We start from the raw sequence: 22,521 nt of genomic DNA, 5'->3' as shown, positions 1-22,521 counted from the left end.
AAAATTACCAAAATGACCAAAATGACCAAAATGACCAAAATGACCATAATGACCAAATGACCAAAATGACGAAAATGCCCAAAATGACGAAAATGACGAAAATGACGAAAATGCCCAAAATGACGAAAATGACCGAAATGACGAAAATGACGAAAATGACGAAAATGACGAAAATGACGAAAATGACGAAAATGACGAAAATGACGAAAATGACGAAAATGACGAAAATGACGAAAATGACGAAAATGACGAAAATGACGAAAATGACGAAAATGATGAAAATGACGAAAATGACGAAAATGACGAAAATTACAAAAAAATAACAAAATGATAAAAATGACGAAAATGGCCAAAATAACCAAAATGACCAAAATTACCAAAATTACCAAAATGACCAAAATGACCAAAATGACGGAAATGCCCAAAATTACGAAAATGACGAAAATGACGAAAATGACCGAAATGACGAAAATGACGAAAATGACGAAAATGACGAAAATGACGAAAATGACGAAAATTACGAAGACGAAAACGAAGTTGACTTTATAGCTGTCGGCCACCATTGCTAGTACCAACCACTAGTGTCTTCCTTTTTATCTACAAGGACTTCGCCGCCCTGGGCTCCTAAGTGTATGAAAGTATGGCACGGAGCGACGGCGCCGAATACCCATATTTACACAAAGAATTTTAGAGCGCCCACCGCGGGATTCGAACCTTCGACCTCTGGATTGTGGGTCCAGTGCGCGGTCCGATTGATCCACACGGGCGGGACAACGAAAATGACGAAAATGACGAAAATGACGAAAATTACGAAAATGACGAAAATGACGAAAATGATGAAAATGACGAAAATTACGAAAATTACGAAAATTACGAAAATTACGAAAATTACGAAAATTACGAAAATTACGAAAATTACGAAAATTACGAAAATTACGAAAATTACGAAAATGACGAAAATGACGAAAATTACAAAAATTAACAAAATGATAAAAATGACGAAAATTGCCAAAATAACCAAAATGACCAAAATTACCAAAATGACCAAAATGACCAAAATGACCAAAATGACGAAAATGCCCAAAATGACGAAAATGACGAAAATGACGAAAATGACGAAAATGACGAAAATGACGAAAATGACGAAAATGACGAAAATAACGAAAATGACGAAAATGACGAAAATGACGAAAATGACGAAAATGACGAAAATGACGAAAATGACGAAAATGACGAAAATGACGAAAATGATGAAAATGACGAAAATGACGAAAATGACGATAATGACGAAAATGACGAAAATGATGAAAATGACGAAAATGATGAAAATGACGAAAATTACAAAAATTAACAAAATGACCAAAATGACCAAAATTACCAAAATGACCAAAATGACCAAAATGACCAAAATGACCAAAATGACGAAAATGCCCAAAATGACGAAAATGACGAAAATGACGAAAATGCCCAAAATGACGAAAATGACCGAAATGACGAAAATGACGAAAATGACGAAAATGACGAAAATGACGAAAATGACGAAAATGACGAAAATGACGAAAATGACGAAAATGACGAAAATAACGAAAATGACGAAAATGACGAAAATGACGAAAATGACGAAAATGACGAAAATGACGAAAATGACGAAAATGACGAAAATGACGAAAATGATGAAAATGACGAAAATGACGAAAATGACGAAAATTACAAAAAAATAACAAAATGATAAAAATGACGAAAATGGCCAAAATAACCAAAATGACCAAAATTACCAAAATTACCAAAATGACCAAAATGACCAAAATGACCAAAATTACCAAAATGACCAAAATGACCAAAATGACGAAAATGCCCAAAATGACGAAAATGACGAAAATGACGAAAATGACGAAAATGACGAAAATGGCCAAAATAACCAAAATGACCAAAATTACCAAAATGACCGAAATGACGAAAATGACGAAAATGACGAAAATGACGAAAATGACGAAAATGACGAAAATGACGAAAATGACGAAAATGACGAAAATGATGAAAATGACGAAAATGACGAAAATTACGAAAATTACGATAATTACGAAAATTACGAAAATTACGAAAATTACGAAAATTACGAAAATTACGAAAATTACGAAAATGACGAAAATGACGAAAATTACAAAAATTAACAAAATGATAAAAATGACGAAAATTGCCAAAATAACCAAAATGACCAAAATTACCAAAATGACCAAAATGACCAAAATGACCAAAATGACGAAAATGCCCAAAATGACGAAAATGACGAAAATGACGAAAATGACGAAAATGACGAAAATGACGAAAATGACGAAAATGACGAAAATGACGAAAATGACGATAATGACGAAAATGACGAAAATGATGAAAATGACGAAAATGATGAAAATGACGAAAATTACAAAAATTAACAAAATGACCAAAATGACCAAAATTACCAAAATGACCAAAATGACCAAAATGACCAAAATGACCAAAATGACCAAAATGACGAAAATGCCCAAAATGACGAAAATGACGAAAATGACGAAAATGCCCAAAATGACGAAAATGACCGAAATGACGAAAATGACGAAAATGACGAAAATGACGAAAATGACGAAAATGACCAAAATGACCGAAATGACGGAAATGCCCAAAATTACGAAAATGACGAAAATGACGAAAATGACCGAAATGACGAAAATGACGAAAATGACGAAAATGACGAAAATGACGAAAATGACGAAAATGACGAAAATGACGAAAATGACGAAAATGACGAAAATGACGAAAATGACGAAAATGACGAAAATGATGAAAATGACGAAAATGACGAAAATGACGAAAATTACAAAAAAATAACAAAATGATAAAAATGACGAAAATGGCCAAAATAACCAAAATGACCAAAATTACCAAAATTACCAAAATGACCAAAATGACCAAAATGACGGAAATGCCCAAAATTACGAAAATGACGAAAATGACGAAAATGACCGAAATGACGAAAATGACGAAAATGACGAAAATGACGAAAATGACGAAAATGACGAAAATTACGAAGACGAAAACGAAGTTGACTTTATAGCTGTCGGCCACCATTGCTAGTACCAACCACTAGTGTCTTCCTTTTTATCTACAAGGACTTCGCCGCCCTGGGCTCCTAAGTGTATGAAAGTATGGCACGGAGCGACGGCGCCGAATACCCATATTTACACAAAGAATTTTAGAGCGCCCCCGAACCTTCGACCTCTGGATTGTGGGTCCAGTGCGCGGTCCGATTGATCCACACGGGCGGGACAACGAAAATGACGAAAATGACGAAAATGACGAAAATGACGAAAATGACGAAAATGACGAAAATGACGAAAATGACGAAAATGACGAAAATTACGAAAATGACGAAAATGATGAAAATTACGAAAATTACGAAAATTGCGAAAATGACCAAAATGACCAAAATGACCAAAATGACCAAATTGACAAAAATTACGAAAATGACGAAAATGACGAAAATGACGAAAATTACAAAAAAATAACAAAATGATAAAAATGACGAAAATGGCCAAAATAACCAAAATGACCAAAATTACCAAAATTACCAAAATGACCAAAATGACCAAAATGACCAAAATTACCAAAATGACCAAAATGACCAAAATGACCAAAATGACGAAAATGCCCAAAATGACGAAAATGACGAAAATGACGAAAATGACGAAAATGACGAAAATGGCCAAAATAACCAAAATGACCAAAATTACCAAAATGACCGAAATGACGAAAATGACGAAAATGACGAAAATGACGAAAATGACGAAAATGACGAAAATGACGAAAATGACGAAAATGACGAAAATGATGAAAATGACGAAAATGACGAAAATTACGAAAATTACGATAATTACGAAAATTACGAAAATTACGAAAATTACGAAAATTACGAAAATTACGAAAATGACGAAAATGACGAAAATTACAAAAATTAACAAAATGATAAAAATGACGAAAATTGCCAAAATAACCAAAATGACCAAAATTACCAAAATGACCAAAATGACCAAAATGACCAAAATGACGAAAATGCCCAAAATGACGAAAATGACGAAAATGACGAAAATGACGAAAATGACGAAAATGACGAAAATGACGAAAATGACGAAAATGACGAAAATGACGAAAATGACGATAATGACGAAAATGACGAAAATGATGAAAATGACGAAAATGATGAAAATGACGAAAATTACAAAAATTAACAAAATGACCAAAATGACCAAAATTACCAAAATGACCAAAATGACCAAAATGACCAAAATGACCAAAATGACGAAAATGCCCAAAATGACGAAAATGACGAAAATGACGAAAATGCCCAAAATGACGAAAATGACCGAAATGACGAAAATGACGAAAATGACGAAAATGACGAAAATGACGAAAATGACCAAAATGACCGAAATGACGGAAATGCCCAAAATTACGAAAATGACGAAAATGACGAAAATGACCGAAATGACGAAAATGACGAAAATGACGAAAATGACGAAAATGACGAAAATGACGAAAATGACGAAAATGACGAAAATGACGAAAATGACGAAAATGACGAAAATGACGAAAATGACGAAAATGACGAAAATGACGAAAATGATGAAAATGACGAAAATGACGAAAATGACGAAAATTACAAAAAAATAACAAAATGATAAAAATGACGAAAATGGCCAAAATAACCAAAATGACCAAAATTACCAAAATTACCAAAATGACCAAAATGACCAAAATGACGGAAATGCCCAAAATTACGAAAATGACGAAAATGACGAAAATGACCGAAATGACGAAAATGACGAAAATGACGAAAATGACGAAAATGACGAAAATGACGAAAATTACGAAGACGAAAACGAAGTTGACTTTATAGCTGTCGGCCACCATTGCTAGTACCAACCACTAGTGTCTTCCTTTTTATCTACAAGGACTTCGCCGCCCTGGGCTCCTAAGTGTATGAAAGTATGGCACGGAGCGACGGCGCCGAATACCCATATTTACACAAAGAATTTTAGAGCGCCCCCGAACCTTCGACCTCTGGATTGTGGGTCCAGTGCGCGGTCCGATTGATCCACACGGGCGGGACAACGAAAATGACGAAAATGACGAAAATGACGAAAATGACGAAAATGACGAAAATGACGAAAATGACGAAAATGACGAAAATGACGAAAATGACGAAAATTACGAAAATGACGAAAATGATGAAAATTACGAAAATTACGAAAATTGCGAAAATGACCAAAATGACCAAAATGCCCAAATTGACAAAAATTACGAAAATAACGAAAATTACAAAAATTACGAAAATTAAGAAAATTAAGAAAATTACGAAAATTACGAAAATTACGAAAATTACAAAAATTACAAAAATTACGAAAATTACGATAATGGTCAAAATGACCAAAATGGCCAAAATGACAAAAAAAACAAAAAAAAACAAAAACGACTAAAATTACGAAAATTACAAAAATTACAAAAATTACAAGACACACACACACACACACACACACACACACACACACACACACACACTTCTTTCGAAAAGCAGGGTTATTCGGATAATAGCGTGGTTTGTTTTGTAAAATGTTTCATGGATCAATCTAAACATTTTTTAGTAGATTGTGTAGATAAAACTTAGCCAAATTAGAGCCAATTTATGGCCATTTGATTTTGACGATTTGTACTTTATGGGATTATTGATAAAATTGTTTATTTAAGGCATTTTCAACTTACTGCAACTTACAAAATATAATAATAATATAAATTTTCGCAACATATTTTAAAATGTTACCTATAAGTTCTAATAATCAAAACTTTTCAAAATTATTGTTAAAAAATACTAAAAAATATATAATTTCTTCTCTTTTCAGAGGTGGAACTGGACAAGTTCCGCACCTGGTGCCCAAAGGCGGGCTGCGAAACGATCTGCCTGGTGGGCCAACAGCCGCAGCAGCAGCAGCCACAAAACTCTAGCAGTAGTAACTCGTCTTCCGATAGAATAGTGCAACTTTCACCGACGCCGGTGGTGTCCTCCTCCAGTTTGCCCACGCCATGTGCGGTCCACTGTCCGACGTGCCGGGAGGACTTTTGCTCCGGCTGCAAAAAGGCCGTAAGTTTGATGAAACTCACATTTTAGTATTGAAAAACTGATGATTATTACTTTTTCTTCCAGTGGCATCCGACGATGTCGTGTGAGGAAAATACGCGTCGGTTGGCCGCGGATGGTCAATCCGACGGCCACGGCATCCCGTTCGACAATGATCTCATCAAGTGCTGTCCGATGTGCGCCGTGCCGATCGAAAAGGACGAAGGTTGTGCCCAGATGATGTGCAAACGGTGCAAGCACGTCTTCTGCTGGTACTGCCTGGCCAGCTTGGATGTGAGTATTTCACCTGAAAAGCATGTTTGTAATGAAGTTTTTGACACTGAAAAAAATTGTCTCTTTCCAGGACGACTTCCTCCTGCGCCACTACGACAAGGGTCCCTGCAAGAACAAACTCGGCCACTCGCGCGCCTCGGTCGTGTGGCACCGGGCCCAGGTCATCGGAATATTTGCCGGCTTCGGAATTTTGCTGTTGGTGGCATCCCCACTACTCCTGCTGGCGGCACCCTGTATCGTGTGCTGCAAGTGTCGCATCTGCAGCGGTGCGGCCAAACTCGAAGAGACGGAAGTGGACTACGACGATGCGGCGGTGGCCCTGCAACCGTCGTCCCTGACGGCACCACCGGCGGCGGCAACCAGTCAGAGTGGGCGATAGTGGGCTTTCTTGGGTAGGGGGCTTTTTCGAACGGGGGTTGACACTGATTGGGAGAGGGACGGTAGATAGGGAATTGAAATAGGGAGGGATGTAGAACTCACTCAAATGATTTAATTTGGAAAATTTGGAAATTTTATTCAATTTTCCTAAATTTTATTTTATATTCATGAAGTTTATTTAAACTAAAATATTTAAAAATCTATTTCTTCCGTAAACTGTTGGACATACTGTTATAATATGTTGCTCTCCAATGACTTTGCTTCTCATGAAAATATACACAGCAAAAAATCCGATGGTAAAATCGCATGCAAAAGCATGCACATCACCTTCGTCAAAATAAACACTTAATATTACACACTGCATGTACAATTTTTGCAACACACAAAAAAAAGTTGCAACCGACGGGATTCAAACCCAGCACCAACAGTAAGGACTGGCGCCTTAGCCCACTCGGCCATCAGACCGATGTAAAGCTGCATGGATAAACGCATATATGAGCTTGACATTTCGGTCAAGTAGGTTTCCCATACTGATGGGCTACATATTTCAGGATGTAAAATCACATAAAATTGCATAAAATAATGCAATATTTATTTTACACCCAGGTCTTTTACACGCAGCTGGATTACTACTTTTTTAGCTGTGTACACAAGAGTAATTTTGTTTTTTTTTTTTTCACATTAAAATAAAAAACAGTCTGATTTAAATATCTTTAAATATCCATCAAACAATTTGAAAGAATTATGAAATGTTTATAAGGCCGTTTCAAATATTTTTTAAAGTTTATGTCGCCCTCCACTTTTGAACCACTTTTAAAACACTTTTTTCATCCAAATGTTGAAACCTAGGCTTGTAATTATTTTTTTTATTTTTATTTTTATATTTGCAACGGCCTAACATGTCCATAAATTTAACATGATATAATAAGTCACAGTTATTTAACAAAATATTTTTAATATTTTTTGTGTATGGAATTTAACTCTCGACCAAATTTTCCCGGTGATCGAGAGGCTCAGAATGGCAAATTTCCAGGTCACCCTCTACCCAAAACTGACAGTATGTGTGTTTCCATTCAAAATCCGCTTTCCGGCAGCGAATTTATTGAAAAGTATAGTTTGTAGCATATCCAAACTTAAAAAAAAAAACCAAATCCTCTGTCTACAAAAAAAAAATATCAAGGCTGATTTTAGAAATTTGCAAGTGAAAATATTAAAAAATGCATTTCAGTAATGTTATCAGGCTGGTACAAATTTTATTTAAAGTCCCTTCAAAGTTCGCCCGAAAAATCAGGGGGCAAAAACAAAAATTTCAAAAAACTTCAAAATTTTAATGAAAATTGGAGTGCAATCAGCTGAAATCAATTTAAAATGCATTCCCCTGCGTTTGAAATCATTTTAAGCATGTTTGCGTTGATTTAAAAATCTACTGAATTTTTGAAAAAAAATAATGTATATTATCGCAAAGTGTTTTTTTTTTGCAAAAATGTTTGTTTTCGTCAAATCTTAATTTTTTTGAAAAATTTCGATACGAAAATTATAGGCTAGTTTTGGAAATTTTGATATTTCGGTCATTACGACACATCAGACCAAAAAGGGTAAAAAAAAGTGTTGTAAATAAATTCGTTACCATTTTGTTGTCTTTGTTTGAAATTTCAAGACACTTGAATGGAAAAAGAACTTTTAAATATTTCTCTAAATTTCAAATGTTTTTCCATCATACAAATTATTAGACTATAAACAACAAACATGCACTTTTTTGTGTTTGACAGTTTTCGAAGCTCGCAAAAAACTCAAAATGTACGCAAGCTGAAATTTCGGCAAACAAATGCAGGCAAACTGCCAAACTGTCAAAAAGTGCGAGTTGGTTTGTTTGTTTGTCATAGTCCAAAACCTGCTTTACTCGACAAGCTGAATATTGTTCCCTGAGCTATTTTCAGTTTCTGGGCCAAATACGAGCAAAATTGATCAACATTTACCCATCGGTACTCGAGGGACTACCATGTTTGGAAAAAAATGAAAAAATGTATAAAGAAACTAGTTTTTTCTACGATTTTATCAACAGATGGCACAGTTCATGTCCAAAATTTTCCCCTAAGTGAGATTCTCATAGTAAAGAAATTGCTCTACAACTTTGTGCAACAAACCAAAGCTGTACAATTTGATCCTGAAAAGTTATTGGCGATTTAAAAATAGTAGTTTATACAACAAGTTGAAAAAAGAGGATTTTTTCAGCACGAGTCGTACATTTATCCAACGAGGTTCAACGAGTTGGATAAATACGACGAGTGCTGAAAAAATCAGATTTTGCAACGAGTTCCATACAACATTTTTTGCAATTCCGAAAAACACCCATTGAGTGAAATTTTAAGTCAAATTTTCATGTATTTGTCAATAAATCGTTTAAATCAAAACAATGTTGAAAAGTGTTACTTTTCGAAACAAGTGCTGAAAAGTTCAACTTTTCAGCACCCATTTCAGTGCTGAAAAGTAGAACTTTTCAGCAATTATTTTGAAAAGTGTTGCTATTCGATTCTGTTATTTTTGGTACAGAAAAGTAGGCTATTTCGTCGTTAAAGAATGACAGGAAAAGTAAGTAGTTTCACGACGGAATTGCAAAAAAATATATTTTTGGCAATTTCGTCGTAAAACTACTTGCTTTTACTGTCAATCTCGAACGACGAAACAGCCTACTTTTCTCTACCAAAAGTAACAGAATCGAATACTACGACTTTTCAAAACAAATTATAAAAAGTTCTTCTTTTCAGCACTGAAATGGATACTGAAAAGTTGAACTGTTCAGCACTTGTTTGGAAAAGTAACACTTTAAAAAAAAATTTATTCAAAGCATTCATTGACTAAATACATGGACATTTGACTTATAATTCTGCTCAAAGGGTTTTTAGGAATTGCAAAAAATGTTGTATGGAACTCGTTGCAAAACTTGATTTTTCGGTGGACCTCGTTGGATAAATGTAAATCTAGTGCTGAAAAAACCCACTTTTTGTAATTTGTTGCATAAACTACTATTTTCTATGGAAATCATTTTTTCAATTAGCCCTAAATTTCATGTTAATTTTTTAACTTTCTTTTTTCTGGAAACTATACTGCCGTTCTACGCACAATTGTCCCATGTCATTTTTTGACGATTCTGACTTTTATCATTTTTAAGTTTAGTTTTACGTATACTTTCAGAAAAACACATAAAATCTAGTACTTTCAGAAAAACACATAAAATCTAGTACTTAGTTCAGAAAATCATTGAAAACAACACCAAGTCTGTTTGTCCCATAGTTGAACTTCTACGCACCAAGTATTTTCTATCACGAAAGCATGAGTTTTACGAAGCATTATATCTTGTTTACTAGTTTACCTGCAAGAGGATTATAAATAAGGGTGATACAATGTTTTTTTTCGTCGATAAAATGTTAACCGGGGTGATTAAGGACATACAAGGCGAATAGGGACCCACGGGACAATTATGACAGTTATTTATTTTTTTTTTATTTGGGACAATTATGCGTAAAACACAGAAATCGATCGAAAAATTTCAATCGCGATTTTCTCAGTTGCCCTTTTTTGGACATGGGACAATGATGCGTAGAACGGCAGTATGAACTGTTATAAAAATTGGAATCCTCTTAAAAATTTTAGATTTTGAAATAAAGTTACCTTAAATAATTTCAAATCAATCCTAACATTGGAGTATGTCCAAATATAAGTTTTATTAGGTTGATTTTCAACAATGCATTTAAAAATATAGTTAAATTTGGAGCATTTTAATGAAAAAAATAAATAAATTTACAAATAATTGTTGATTATATCACCATTTGAAATAATTTGGCCGATTGCTGTAAACAGTTCGGGTTTGTATAGTCATCTTCTTCCTCCCACTTCTCAACTGTGTCAACCCCCCGTAAGCTTGTCAATAGTTTTAGTTTATTCAATCAATGCAACAACAAATAAGAAAATTAGGTTAATACAAAGAGGAGTAACATCAGTTTAAACCTAAACCTTTCTCAATGCTGTTTCAATCGATTTTGTTTCCGTTACAGTGTTTCTAGATAAAACTAATAACAAAAACTTATATATTTAAGAGCATACAAAATGTATAAAATAACGAAACAAATAAAAAAAAACGCAAGAGGGTGTAAATGTAAACTGAATTGTGATATTTAAAGTGATTCGAATTACGAGTAGTTGCAAACAAACGGTGAACAGTACTTCTTGAGGCGAGTGGGAGCGAATGTTTTAGAAAACGTGGGCTAGCATTGACTTAGAACAGAACAAAAAAACACTGACTGTTTAGAACAGAGCAGGATCAACCTGAAGAAAAAACGAAACAAATAACACGCGTTTTATGCTTAAATGAATTGTACACCACATCTCTTTAAACGCGAAGGGCAGAAGAAACAAAATAAAGTAAAACGTTTTAAGCTGAATTGTACACCTTTGAAATGAGTAGAACAAAATAAAAACGTAGCACTTGCTAAATTGAAAATCCACTAGAGCAAATTCGAATCTATAAAAACAAAACAAACGAATATTTACTCCTGATGTTACAAACAAAGAGAAACGTGAGTGTTTTCCCCCCGAATTCGTCGTAAAGGCACGGACGCGTAAATAGCAAAATTTAGATGTTGTGTGTATTCCAGTGTATAACTCTCTTTCCAACTGATTGGCACAATGCACTCACGCGGGAAAACGTGCTGCAAATGTAAAGATTTCCTTCTTTAAAATTTAATCATTTTTGTTCGCGTACTTTACTGTGGAGCGAAAGGGAATGACGGGAGTTTTAAGTTTGTAAAAACGAAGTTTTCTTCCCCCTCAAATAGGTGAATACAAAACAAAAAAAAATAGGGCAGAAATTTTAGAACGGCACGTCAATGTGAACAGTGTTATGTTGTTGTGCAAGGTAAGGAAATGGTATATTTTTTTAAATAACATGCGCCCGCAACTCGTGATCATTATTCGACTAAATATTGTATAGTTTTTAAATTATTAAATTCAGTTTCTTAAACGTTAGCGAGATATATACTAATATGGTTATACTTGAGCATTATTTAAACCTAAAGTGTAGTGTAGGTAAATAAATGATACATAAAAACTGATCGAATAAAGATACTTATGATAAACAAAAAGGTATGAAATAATTATGTGTTTTTTTTTATTCCAGGCAAATATCACAAAAAAAAACATTTTAAAAAGCTACTTCCATACTGTTTGATTGACCGAGCCACGTAGCCCAGTGGTAACGCTTCCGCCTCGTAAGCGGTAGATCGGGGTTCAAATCCCGGCTCGGACCAACACAACTGGTGATCTTTTCCCTTCTGGAATCGATTGCTTAGTAAAGGGAAGGTAGTGTATCGTCACAAACTGGACCTTATCACGACACCTTAGGGAGGCGCCCTATGGAATGTTAACATTAACCCTAACATGTTAACATTAGGTTGAGAATGAAACTGCCACTGAATCCGCTTTGTAAATGCCGGCCCCGATACTCTTCAAAGGTGTTCCCCTCAGGAACTGGGAAAGATTTACTTTTACTTCCATACTGTTATTGTTCTACGCATATTTGTCCCATGTACAAAAACTTATTAAATATTTCTAAACCTTTCTGTTAGGTATGACAAACAACTTTGACGAAGACGGCTAAAAAAAAACAAACAAACGGTAGGAAACGATCAGAGCAGTTTTTCGTCGCATTTGATTTGTGGTCGCGAGTGAATGAGTCTTTTTGGAGCAATCAGGACCCTTGCTGTTGGGCAAAGTTGTAGTGGTTGATGAGAACTATTCAGAAAAAATGGCATACGAAAAAATGCCGATTTTTTAATTATTTCTTGTTTATTAAAAACTCAGTTTCTCAAAATTCGTATTTTCTTATTTTTTGACATTTTCAAGGGAAAAATACTCGCAACTTTGGAGCCTTAAGAAGTAAGGAAAAAAAATAGCAGTCGAGCTGTGATTTTTTTTAATGCGTTTTTGTGTAAACTTAGTAAGTTACCCAAAACAAATTTTTGACCTTTATTTTTTTATTGTAAAAATAAGTTTAAATTGTCAATCGAAAAGTACCTAGTCTCCTTTTTTTGGCATTCTTTTTGTTAAAAATAGGGATATTTTTGGTGTTTTTAAGTTGTGTTCATCTTTGTCCATTTTTTGAATAGATGAGATAATTTTAAAAACAGTTATACATTGCTGAATCAACCTACACTGCTTTATATAGAATGTTACCATCAGCCTCTAAAATTTCAGCCATTTTGGTCAATTCAGTGACTAGTAATTAAGAAAATTGTAAAAAAAACTCGCTTGAGCGGGAAGGGATTAAAATTCTTTTAAAAGATAAACAGTTAAAAAATCATAGTAATATTACATCTGGGTAGGGGTAAATCTTTAATGTAAGAAAAAAAATGTAATTTTAACTCTAAAATTATGTAACTTTATAACTTTTCTGGTGTAATGTCACTTTTTCAGTCGAAATTGAGGTAATATTGCATCATAAAAGAGGTAATATTCAACCTTCCAAAATTACACCATCCAAATTTACAGTTGCCAAAATTGTATGGAGGCTTGTATGGGTGATCCAATGACTCAAAATGGTTTCTTGAATCATAGGAAAGGCTCTCACAAAGTTTAAGCCAAATAAAAAAAAATACAATTCAAATACACGTACGGAATTCAAGGAGAATTGCATATTTCTTCTTAAAAATGATGATTCTGTTTAAGAGCCGTTCTACGCATAATTGTCCCATGAGAAAAACAGTTTAGTCCAGTTAGAAGTTCATCAGTTTTCGTGAAAGAAAAAAAAAATTATTGATTGAAAATTATTGATAGGGACACTACTGATCTAGGAAAAACATATTTTTTTTAAAATGACCCTTAAAACGAACCCTAGGCCTCATTTACTCAGCTTTTCAATGTTAAAAAAAAGAAAAATCTGAGATATCTGTTTTTTTGGTTTAAAATCCCTAATTATTTATGAAAACTTTTTAATAATTGTTCAGCAAACTTGTCAAATGATGTGTTTTATGTGTCAATTAGTAATAAAGTAAAATAAAAGTAATAAAAGTAAAATGTTAATAATAAGACAAGAAACAACGTTGTAATAGGTTGCAAATCGCTAAACTTTTTCAAAATTTATATTAACCAGAGTTTTTGAATAAGTGGGATTTATTCAGAAATTAAATACGTAAAACCACATTAAAACACAATGTTAAATTATATTTTAATGAGGTTTTATGATTTTCTTTTCCAAACAAATCCCACATATACAAAATCCCAGTTAAAACTAAATTTTCAAAATTTTTGTACTTGTATCGCGAGAAGGGATTTTCATATGCATTTAGTGTCTTCAGTAAACCAATAAATTAAATAAATAAATATTTTTTTACAGCAAAAGCTTGATTTTGCAGACATTACCTCTTTTATAGGGTAGGACGAACGTTTGTTTTTAGACTAAATTTTTTTTTTGAAAAGAACAATGTTTTTTAATAAAGTATGGAAATGCAAAAAAAAAAAAAAAACAATTTTAGATGTAAATTTGAATTCTGAATCGAAAAGTACTTTTTTGCAATTCCGTCGTGAAACTACTTACTTTTCCTGTCATTCTTGAACGACGAAATAGCCTACTTTTCTGTACCAAAAATAACAGAATCGAATAGCAACACTTTTCAAAATAAATGCTGAAAAGTTCTACTTTTCAGCACTGAAATGGGTGCTGAAAAGTTGAACTTTTCAGCACTTGTTTCGAAAAGTAACACTTTTCAACATTTTTTTGATTTAAACGATTTATTGACAAAATACATGAAAATTCCACTTAAAATTTCACTCAATGCGTGTTTTTCGAAATTGCAAAAAATGTTGTATGGAACTCATTGCAAAACTTGATTTTTTCAGCACTCGTCGTATTTATCCAACTCGGTGAACCTCGTTGGATAAATGTGCGACTCGTGCTGAAAAAATCCTCTTTTTGCAACTTGTTGCATAAACTACTATTCTATGATTTATGGTGCACAGCTACTATTTTTAAGGGTAAATTATTCAACACATTTTTTTTGATAATAATATTTATCCTTGTCAATTTTAAAATAAAAAATATTTTAAAATTAAACTGAGAAAATTCTCTACAACTTACTTTTATGGTCATTGTAGATCCGACCGATGAATAGTTATTGAGATATACCCTTGCAAAGAATTAAAATTACCAAAAATGAGTTTTTCAAAGTTCTACCCAATTCAGCCTCAATTTTAAATTTTATTTTTGTTATCTTGAAAACCATTGATCAGATTTCAATTTTAAAGAGTGAAACTTGTGTCAAATTTCCCCTTGCACCCATTGGGGAAAAATTCACATTTTCAAAATCACGACTTACATTTCAAAAGGGCTTAAATCATAATATTTGGCCTTATTAAAAAGTAAGTCATGATTCAAAAATCTGAAAATGTTTATTTCGAAAAGTTGAGAAAATTTCACGTAAGTCTTTCAGAGCCCAATAAAAATAATCTCATGAAATATGTAGATTTTTTGGAGATTTTCTGTTTTATGGTTACAGATTTCCAATAAAAAAGAAGAATTTCGGTTTTGCTTGTAAAGTAAAAATGCTTGTGTTGTTTTTTTTTCATTTTCAATTCATTATTGTTCATCGATAATAAAATTAAAATCACTATTGTAAGATTTAACTTATCCTCTGTTTCACATCCTCTCTCTCTTCCTCTTTCTTTCTTATATATCATACATAAGTTCGATCTCTGTCTAATAATTTCCGTAGCGCTTTTTACCCATTTTTCTTTTTTTCAGAAACGATAATTTACGTGTTTTTACCTAAATTTATACTTTCATAACAACTACTACTTCACAGCTTTTGTGTGGGACTCCTGCTTTGTTATGCAACATTTTATTCTTTGTTTTTCTAATATAAATTCAATAATATATGTGCAGAGCGGGGGTAAGATATTAAGGTGCCATGTTAGACCGCGCTTGAAACGTGGGATCGATAAATTTTCTGTTCCTGATTTTCCTCTGTTTTAAAACGGTGTTAAGATATTTTTACACGTGGGATTCAATTGACGAAACACGCTTAACTAGTTGCACTACTTTGAACCAAGTAAGTAGAACTTTGTTTCTTTTCTAACAATCGATTTATTTTTTTTCTTCTTGGGGAACACATTTGGACTGCTTTCTTTAAATTTTGCTTCTCACAGACACACCTTTCGTAAATTTACATACACATTTAAACGTAATCTCTTTGTGTTGTATAATTCTTATTTTTTTCGGTAATTTAAACCACAATCAATCGATACAAAGGAATGTGTGGGTGGTGTGTTTTTAAACACTATTGAAAACGAAACATCTACTCCAGTTTGAAACTACAACACAAAACCGGCTCAACTTAACACGCTAAGGTAAAATAAATTATCGCTGATTGATGTACAAATTGTTAAAAACAAACCTTTCTTTATTAAAAGAATATCACCTACTATGACGTAAACGCTAAAATAAAGATGACTAAGTTTTCATTGTTTGCTTCATCTTTTCATCATCTCTCGCTCGCTACCGCAATCAACTCGAAACGTAAGCTATTTTGGGGGGAAATTTGGTGAATTAATTATCGAACGTGCAAAATGTAACACTTGTTTGCGAATCGAGCAATGAGCAAAATTTGTATCCTTTCAACAGTGATTTGACTTAGGTAGTTGTTTTGTTGTTGTTTGCTTTCGCTAGGTGGACGATATATTCTGTGATGTTAATTTTTCCTAAATTAGTTCTTAACGGTTTTTTCATCTTTGCATTAAAAGGTTTTGGATTGTGCCGGGCGGAATCGGGTCTGCAACGCGGCAATTTCACAGTGAGCTACAGTTTAATCGAATTTGTTAAGGATAGTTGAATTTTTATCTATATGTACTTCATCATTATATATTAATTTCTATATATATAAGTACATCTTTTGCTGCTTCGGCTGCTGCTGCTGCTTTATTTTATTATCATTAGCTGGCTGGCTGGCTTATTTGCTTGCTTGTTGGTTGATGTTTTGCTTGTTTGCTTTTACTGCTGCTGCATTGCCTCCCAAAAACAGGGACGAGGGGTTTGTTTGTTTGTTTTATTTTTACTAGCTTGGGTGTGTGGGTGCATTTGTTCGGCGCCGGAACTCCGCTCTACACCGAATCGTCTGAAATTCAAAGAAGAAAATAAAATACAACAAATTAAGGCATTGCTGAAATGATGGAGACGCACGATGCTTTGATTTGAATGCTTCTTTGACGTTCACGTTTTCAAACATAGATGGCCGAGCGGCATGCTGAGATGATGAGGTTCGTTTCCAATGCAACGCATCAGTGTATTCTCTGTTGCTACTGAATGCATAATTGTCCTAATTCTATTCAACACGCTCGGGGAACATTTTTACTCAAGAGATTTTTTTTCACAGTCTAAACCCAATCATCTGGAGCCAAGATTATCCAATATTTTGATTATTTAACTATTATTATATGAAGTTTTTCATAGAAATTTTTGTATAAGAATTTCATTTCAAGTTTTTTGTCGCCCCCCTTCTTAAAAAAATCCCCGAAAAAATAAATGCTAAAAATTCAAATTTTCATTGAAAAAACTCGTTCAATCAATTGTTAATTATTTTAAAAAATACATGTATTATTTATATAACAAGCCTTGCCCGACAAACTTCGTTCTGCCTTTTTTTTTCGTTTGTTGACGTTTTTTTGATTTTTTGCTTATTCAGTCTCCTGTGATCAAAATTTGCGATTTTTTTTTCGATGCTCTGGAATCGGTTCCAGAGTGGCCAAAGTGTCAATTAGTTAGCGTATAAACCTTCCTTGGGCTTATACGAACCCAACGCAACAAAGAGCACCTCGATTCGACGCTCCGTATTGATCTGTTTCGCGTTCGAACAAAACCGTCGTAATTTTTTATATATATAGATAGATTAACAATTAATTGTAATGCTTAGCGATTATTTTGGTAATTTTAATCCTATCGGGTTTTTATAAACTTTATGCTTTTTTTTTTAATTGTTGGACCACAGATCGGAAAAAGACATACAACTTTAGAAAAAAAAATATTTTCATATTATCAATGAATATTTTTATCTTAGAATTTTCGGAAGTGGCATATCTAAAATTTGAAGGTTCGCTTGAAATTTAGTTTTTTTTATTTGAATATAAAATATTTTTAATATTTCGAAGATTTTTAGATTAAACTTAAAAAAAAGTAAAATTTAAAAAATAAATAAGTTTCATGAAGATATTTCATGATTAAACTGAGAACGAGATGATTTAAGCTCAAAATTTTGCCATGCGCAAAGCAAACTTTCAAACTTTGTGAGCGTTTTTGTTTGAAAATTGAGTTGATATCTCGAGATGGGATGAACCAAATTGGCTGAAATTTGGAGTGAAGACTCTCAAGACATGTCTCGTGTGCATGACGAAGCCCGATTTTCAAATTTTGCTTTTAAAAAAATACAAAAATCAAAAACTGACGTTTTTTTATATGATAAAAAAAAACATTTTAAAAATCTGCCTTCGTCATGCACAAAGAACCGGTTTAACAAGTCTTCATCAATTTTTTAACAGATTTGGTCAACGCAGTGTTGAGATATCGTGTCACTCGTTTTTTGAAACTGCTAACTTCAAATAGCTATTGATGTTACAACCAATTGGTAGAATTTTTAGCAACTTTATTGTTTTTTTATTTCAAAAAAATACAAAATGTAAAAGGTTAAAATTTTCTTTTTCCAGATTTTTTTTAAGTTTAGATTTTAAAAAGTTTTTAAAATTTTAAGAATGTTTAAATGTTTTGTTACATTTTTTATTTTTTTTTTAAATTTGCTGTTTTTTATAAATTTCAGATTTTTTTTTAGATGTTTGAACATTTATAATTTTAAGAATGTTTAAATGTTTTAGAATTGTTAGAACCTTTAATTTTTTTAAATTTCACGATTTCTAAAAATAAAATAACTTCATCACCCGTGTATTTTTGTTTTTTGTTGAACTTTGTTTTGATTTTTCATGTTTTTTTTAAATTCGGGCGGTTGCGAATATTGTTTTGCTTTTTTGTTCTGAAATCACGTTTTAGACCAGTTTTGAGATTGCTGTATCTTTTTTGAGGAACAAGTTAGCCCCACATTCTCTTTAGGAAAGTTGTAAAGCAAATTTAAGAACAACCGAATATGACTCCGGTTTTAATACAGTGTGAAACGTGGATTTTCAAAAGATCAACTTTTAAAAAATGTGTTTTTCCCAAACAAAATCCCATACAAAATTGAATCGCATTGCCCAAAGTGAGGACTTTACCATTCGTTCCCAAACTTTGGTAAGTTGTTCAGGACTCCAAAAGGAACTGAAAAATTGCTGTGCTGGAAAAACGATTTTGTTATTACACCATACTGGTCCACTCCTTTTTGGAATCACCCCAAACTTTCGCGTTTTTTTTTGCAACAATTGAGAAAAAAACAAATTTTAAACTGTGATTTGAAAAATTTGAGGTTTGAAAACATAGAAAGTTTTAAAATTGCCGGCATTTTCATAAAACATCAAAGTAAAATACAGTACTTGTTCGGTAACTGGGCTGAGAACGTAGCCCAGTCACCGAATGCTGCTCGCTAACTGGGCTGAACGAAAAATTACGAGGGGACTGTATAACTGTTTCCTGATGAAATATAAAAACAAAGGTTACTCAAATTTATGTACAAAGCTTACTTGACTTCAATAAAAGTTTGAATAAGTTTTTAGTTCACCAAACATTAGTTTTGTATCAATTAACCCCTCGGTCATTTCGGTTTGTTTTGGTTTTTGACGTTTGTCGGCATTTTAACTGGGCTACGGCCCAGTTAACGAGCGCCCAGTTAAAAGGCATCCCAGTTATGAATGAATATTTTTAAAATCCTAATTTCCTTTTGCAACAGCCTTCAACACCCAAGCTATTTCAAGTTAAAAGTTAGGGGGTTATGGTTGTTACATTTTTGGCTTATATAATTTTTACAAGAAATTTAAAACAACAGTTATTCTTGCAATTTAGGCAGTTTCAAATTTGACATATTCAGAATCCTTCAGAAATTTCACTTAAGTTTGGGTATTGAACTGTACATTTGATCTACCGAGAAACAAAAACAAAACAAACTTCAAAGCACTCACCGTGGTACCACCATTTGGTTTTCTTGGGGTTTTTGTTGCAGGTTTTCACGTAGATTCCGTTGTCCGGCGGACGTCGCTTTTCCCGACAACTGCTCAGCATCGACGATATGCTAAGACACACGGACTGCACGGATAACGCTGGGGACCTAAAAGATGAAAAACATTGTTTAATAACCTTTCAAGAAACCCGCAAAAAAGAGCCCACTCACCAGTCATCTGTTAGGATCGATAGGCAGATGTGACCGTTGGAGTAAACGTGCGGATGCACGGGAATATTGGAACCTATAAACGTCACCTGCGCAAAGGAAGGAAGGTCGAAGAAAGGCTCGAATTAATTTTGCATCACTCAATCAAGTGTTTGTGGCGGGGAATGGGGGAAACGGGCTTTGATTGGAAAAGTACATTATTGATTAGGGGTAAATAAATTACGGAAAAGGAACGAACAAAAACACGGTACAAGCGAAAGCTTACCTCGGGCGAGTCGAAGGGGTACTTATTGTTAAATTTGAATAACAGCTGGAAATGTTCGCCTTCGTACAGCGTACCTTCGACACCGTCGATGTTTATTATCCACCTGTAATGAAAGGGAAAATTATAAATATCTATTCCAAATTTGAGGTATGATCATAAAAAAATGTTCAAAATTGAGTTTTCATATAAAAAGGATTCTCAAGCTTCTTCTCATAATGACTTACCGGAAACTCAATTAAAATACAAAAAAACATGATTTTTACTTACTGAGTTAAATTTTGACTAACACTTTCCTCGTCCACCGTTACTCCTGGTGGCGGTTCTTTGATGAGGGACATAAGTTCTTTTTGTAATCGTCGCTGTAAGTTTAAGAAAACAATAAATTATTAAAACAAGCTCTAAAAAGAGAAAAATCTAAAAAATATTCTATAGTTATCAGTTGTCACGAGTTCGGTAAGCCACAATTCCCCAAAAATAACCTCTAAACTTGCCTCCCATCGTCCCGCGTCCAGGATGAGCTTCCGGTGATCCGTGGTGGCCGCATCCTGTATGATGGCGGCATTTGTGTCCGACGTGCCCGAAATGCTCTCCGACTTGGACGGTTTCTCCTTGCGCATCCGGAACCGGTTTAACATTTTGTCGTTTTTTTTAGTTTTTTTTTTAACGAATCGAGAATTTTTCACACTGAGTATTTTGGTTTGTTTTTGTTTGCAAAACGATTATCACAGTTGATTTGGACTTTACTCCTTCGAATTTTAATTCTTCGACCGGGACATTTTGATGATTCTAGGTGAGTATTCTGTAATTTGTTTGAAGAAACAAAACCAATTTATTGTTACGACCCCGACCGGCAAATATCAATGCTTATTTCGGAAAGGTGGCAACCAGTGGCAGTCTTTCTTCTTCTCCTTCTTGTTTATTAATTCTGATAGAGCACCAAAAGTTCACCAGCTCTTCTATAGTTGAAAATATAAATACCTAATTAGCATGCAAAAGTGAGCACATCTCAAATTGATGGGTCACGTTTTGGCAATCAAATCGGACCACGGCACGGCCTGCTCTTCCTTTTTGGAGAGCCAAGCTGACTGGCTACTTGCTCGATATGGCGTGGGTGGATGTCGTCAGAGGGCAGAAAAAAGGAACACAATCTGAAGATATTTGAGCGCGAGCTTGTTTTGAAAACGTGAACTGAATCAATGCGATGGCGCCCGAAATCGAAACTGGCGAGTTTGTAATTTTTCGGTATCGACTCAACACAATCTGATTGGTAGATTATTTGGAGTAGGTAAAAGATTAAATCAAAATATTAACGGGCAGGACTCTGTTTAAAAAAAGGTAGACTTAAAACAAATAGATTAACAATTGTTAAACTGAAAAGAGCCAAAAACAGTAAATGCTCAACCGGGGTGTCATTGATGGGATTTCAATTTATTTGTTAAATATTATCGAAACGGTCAGAAATGTCTCAACATTTATATTTTTAAAACATGTACTGGGGTAGCCCATACAATGTCCATGCAGGTTTTTTTTCTCAATATATAGTTATTCGATTGTTTGTTTTCGACTGGTATGCAGAATTTGTTGATTTTTTGGCTTTCTCAGTCAATAAACAAAGTTCAAACCATTTGTTGTTTGAAAATGTTCAAACAACAAATCGTTTGAACTTTGTTTATTTGACTGAGAAAGCCAAAATAAAAAATCAACGAATATAGTTATAAAAAAAAGTTTCGATGAAAATCTGTATTTAAAAAAACGAGGTGACTTTGATAATCACTGTCTTTCATACAAATTTCAGTCCGAAAGTACGCAAATTGAATTTAGTACGACAAATTTACATTTAATATTTAATTTTAAAAAAATACAATAAAATGTTTGTTTAACTAAGTTTATAAACTTTTCATGAAATGTAAATGAATTTGAGGTCAAGTTACTAAAAAACATACAATTTAGATCAAATTTCATTATAAATTGAGTTTTTCAATAAAGAAAAACCGGGGTGACAATGATAGGATCTTAATTTATTTTTCGAATATTTTTCAACTGGTGAGGGTATTCTCAAGACTTTTATTTTTTTGAACATGTACTAGGCCACACAA

The 22,521-nt window shown here is 33.4% G+C and overlaps 2 protein-coding genes and 1 long non-coding RNA gene across 7 annotated transcripts in view; 1 reads left to right on the top strand and 2 right to left on the bottom strand.

The window, feature by feature from the left end:
- The window catches only part of LOC128093229 (uncharacterized), a 31,190-nt gene extending 23,957 nt beyond the window's left edge, over positions 1-7,233 (bottom strand). Inside the window, exon 1 of the long non-coding RNA XR_008212334.1 lies at positions 7,096-7,233. This is a non-coding gene — a long non-coding RNA (uncharacterized LOC128093229). The remainder of the gene's footprint in view (positions 1-7,095) is intronic.
- The window catches only part of LOC120421528 (uncharacterized), a 133,256-nt gene extending 121,289 nt beyond the window's left edge, over positions 1-11,967 (top strand). For all 3 annotated transcript variants that reach the window (XM_052709247.1, XM_039584747.2, XM_039584748.2), the window contains exons 5-7: positions 5,931-6,169; positions 6,233-6,439; positions 6,510-11,967. In XM_052709247.1, coding sequence (XP_052565207.1) covers positions 5,931-6,169; positions 6,233-6,439; positions 6,510-6,818 — 755 coding nt within the window. In that variant the 3' untranslated portion in view covers positions 6,819-11,967. The remainder of the gene's footprint in view (positions 1-5,930; positions 6,170-6,232; positions 6,440-6,509) is intronic.
- Positions 11,968-16,518: 4,551 nt separating this feature from the next.
- The window catches only part of LOC120421534 (ubiquitin-conjugating enzyme E2 W), a 73,572-nt gene continuing 67,569 nt past the window's right edge, over positions 16,519-22,521 (bottom strand). Inside the window, exons 1-7 of one of the 3 annotated variants that reach the window (XM_039584755.2) lie at positions 21,404-21,547; positions 20,917-21,224; positions 20,693-20,784; positions 20,426-20,528; positions 20,164-20,249; positions 19,955-20,100; positions 16,519-16,977 (exon numbers count right to left, since the gene is read on the bottom strand). In XM_039584755.2, the coding sequence (XP_039440689.1) occupies positions 16,964-16,977; positions 19,955-20,100; positions 20,164-20,249; positions 20,426-20,528; positions 20,693-20,784; positions 20,917-21,060 (585 nt within the window). In that variant the 5' untranslated portion in view covers positions 21,061-21,224; positions 21,404-21,547 and the 3' untranslated portion in view covers positions 16,519-16,963. Of the gene's footprint in view, positions 16,978-19,954; positions 20,101-20,163; positions 20,250-20,425; positions 20,529-20,692; positions 20,785-20,916; positions 21,225-21,403; positions 21,548-22,521 lie in introns of those variants that run through there. The other 2 variants (XM_039584753.2, XM_039584756.2) reach the window with 2 other exon arrangements.

The sequence above is a fragment of the Culex pipiens genome, chromosome 3, assembly GCF_016801865.2.
Source record: "Culex pipiens pallens isolate TS chromosome 3, TS_CPP_V2, whole genome shotgun sequence".
Classification (NCBI taxonomy): Eukaryota; Metazoa; Arthropoda; class Insecta; order Diptera; family Culicidae; genus Culex; species Culex pipiens.
This window is presented reverse-complemented; position numbering and strand designations above follow the sequence as displayed.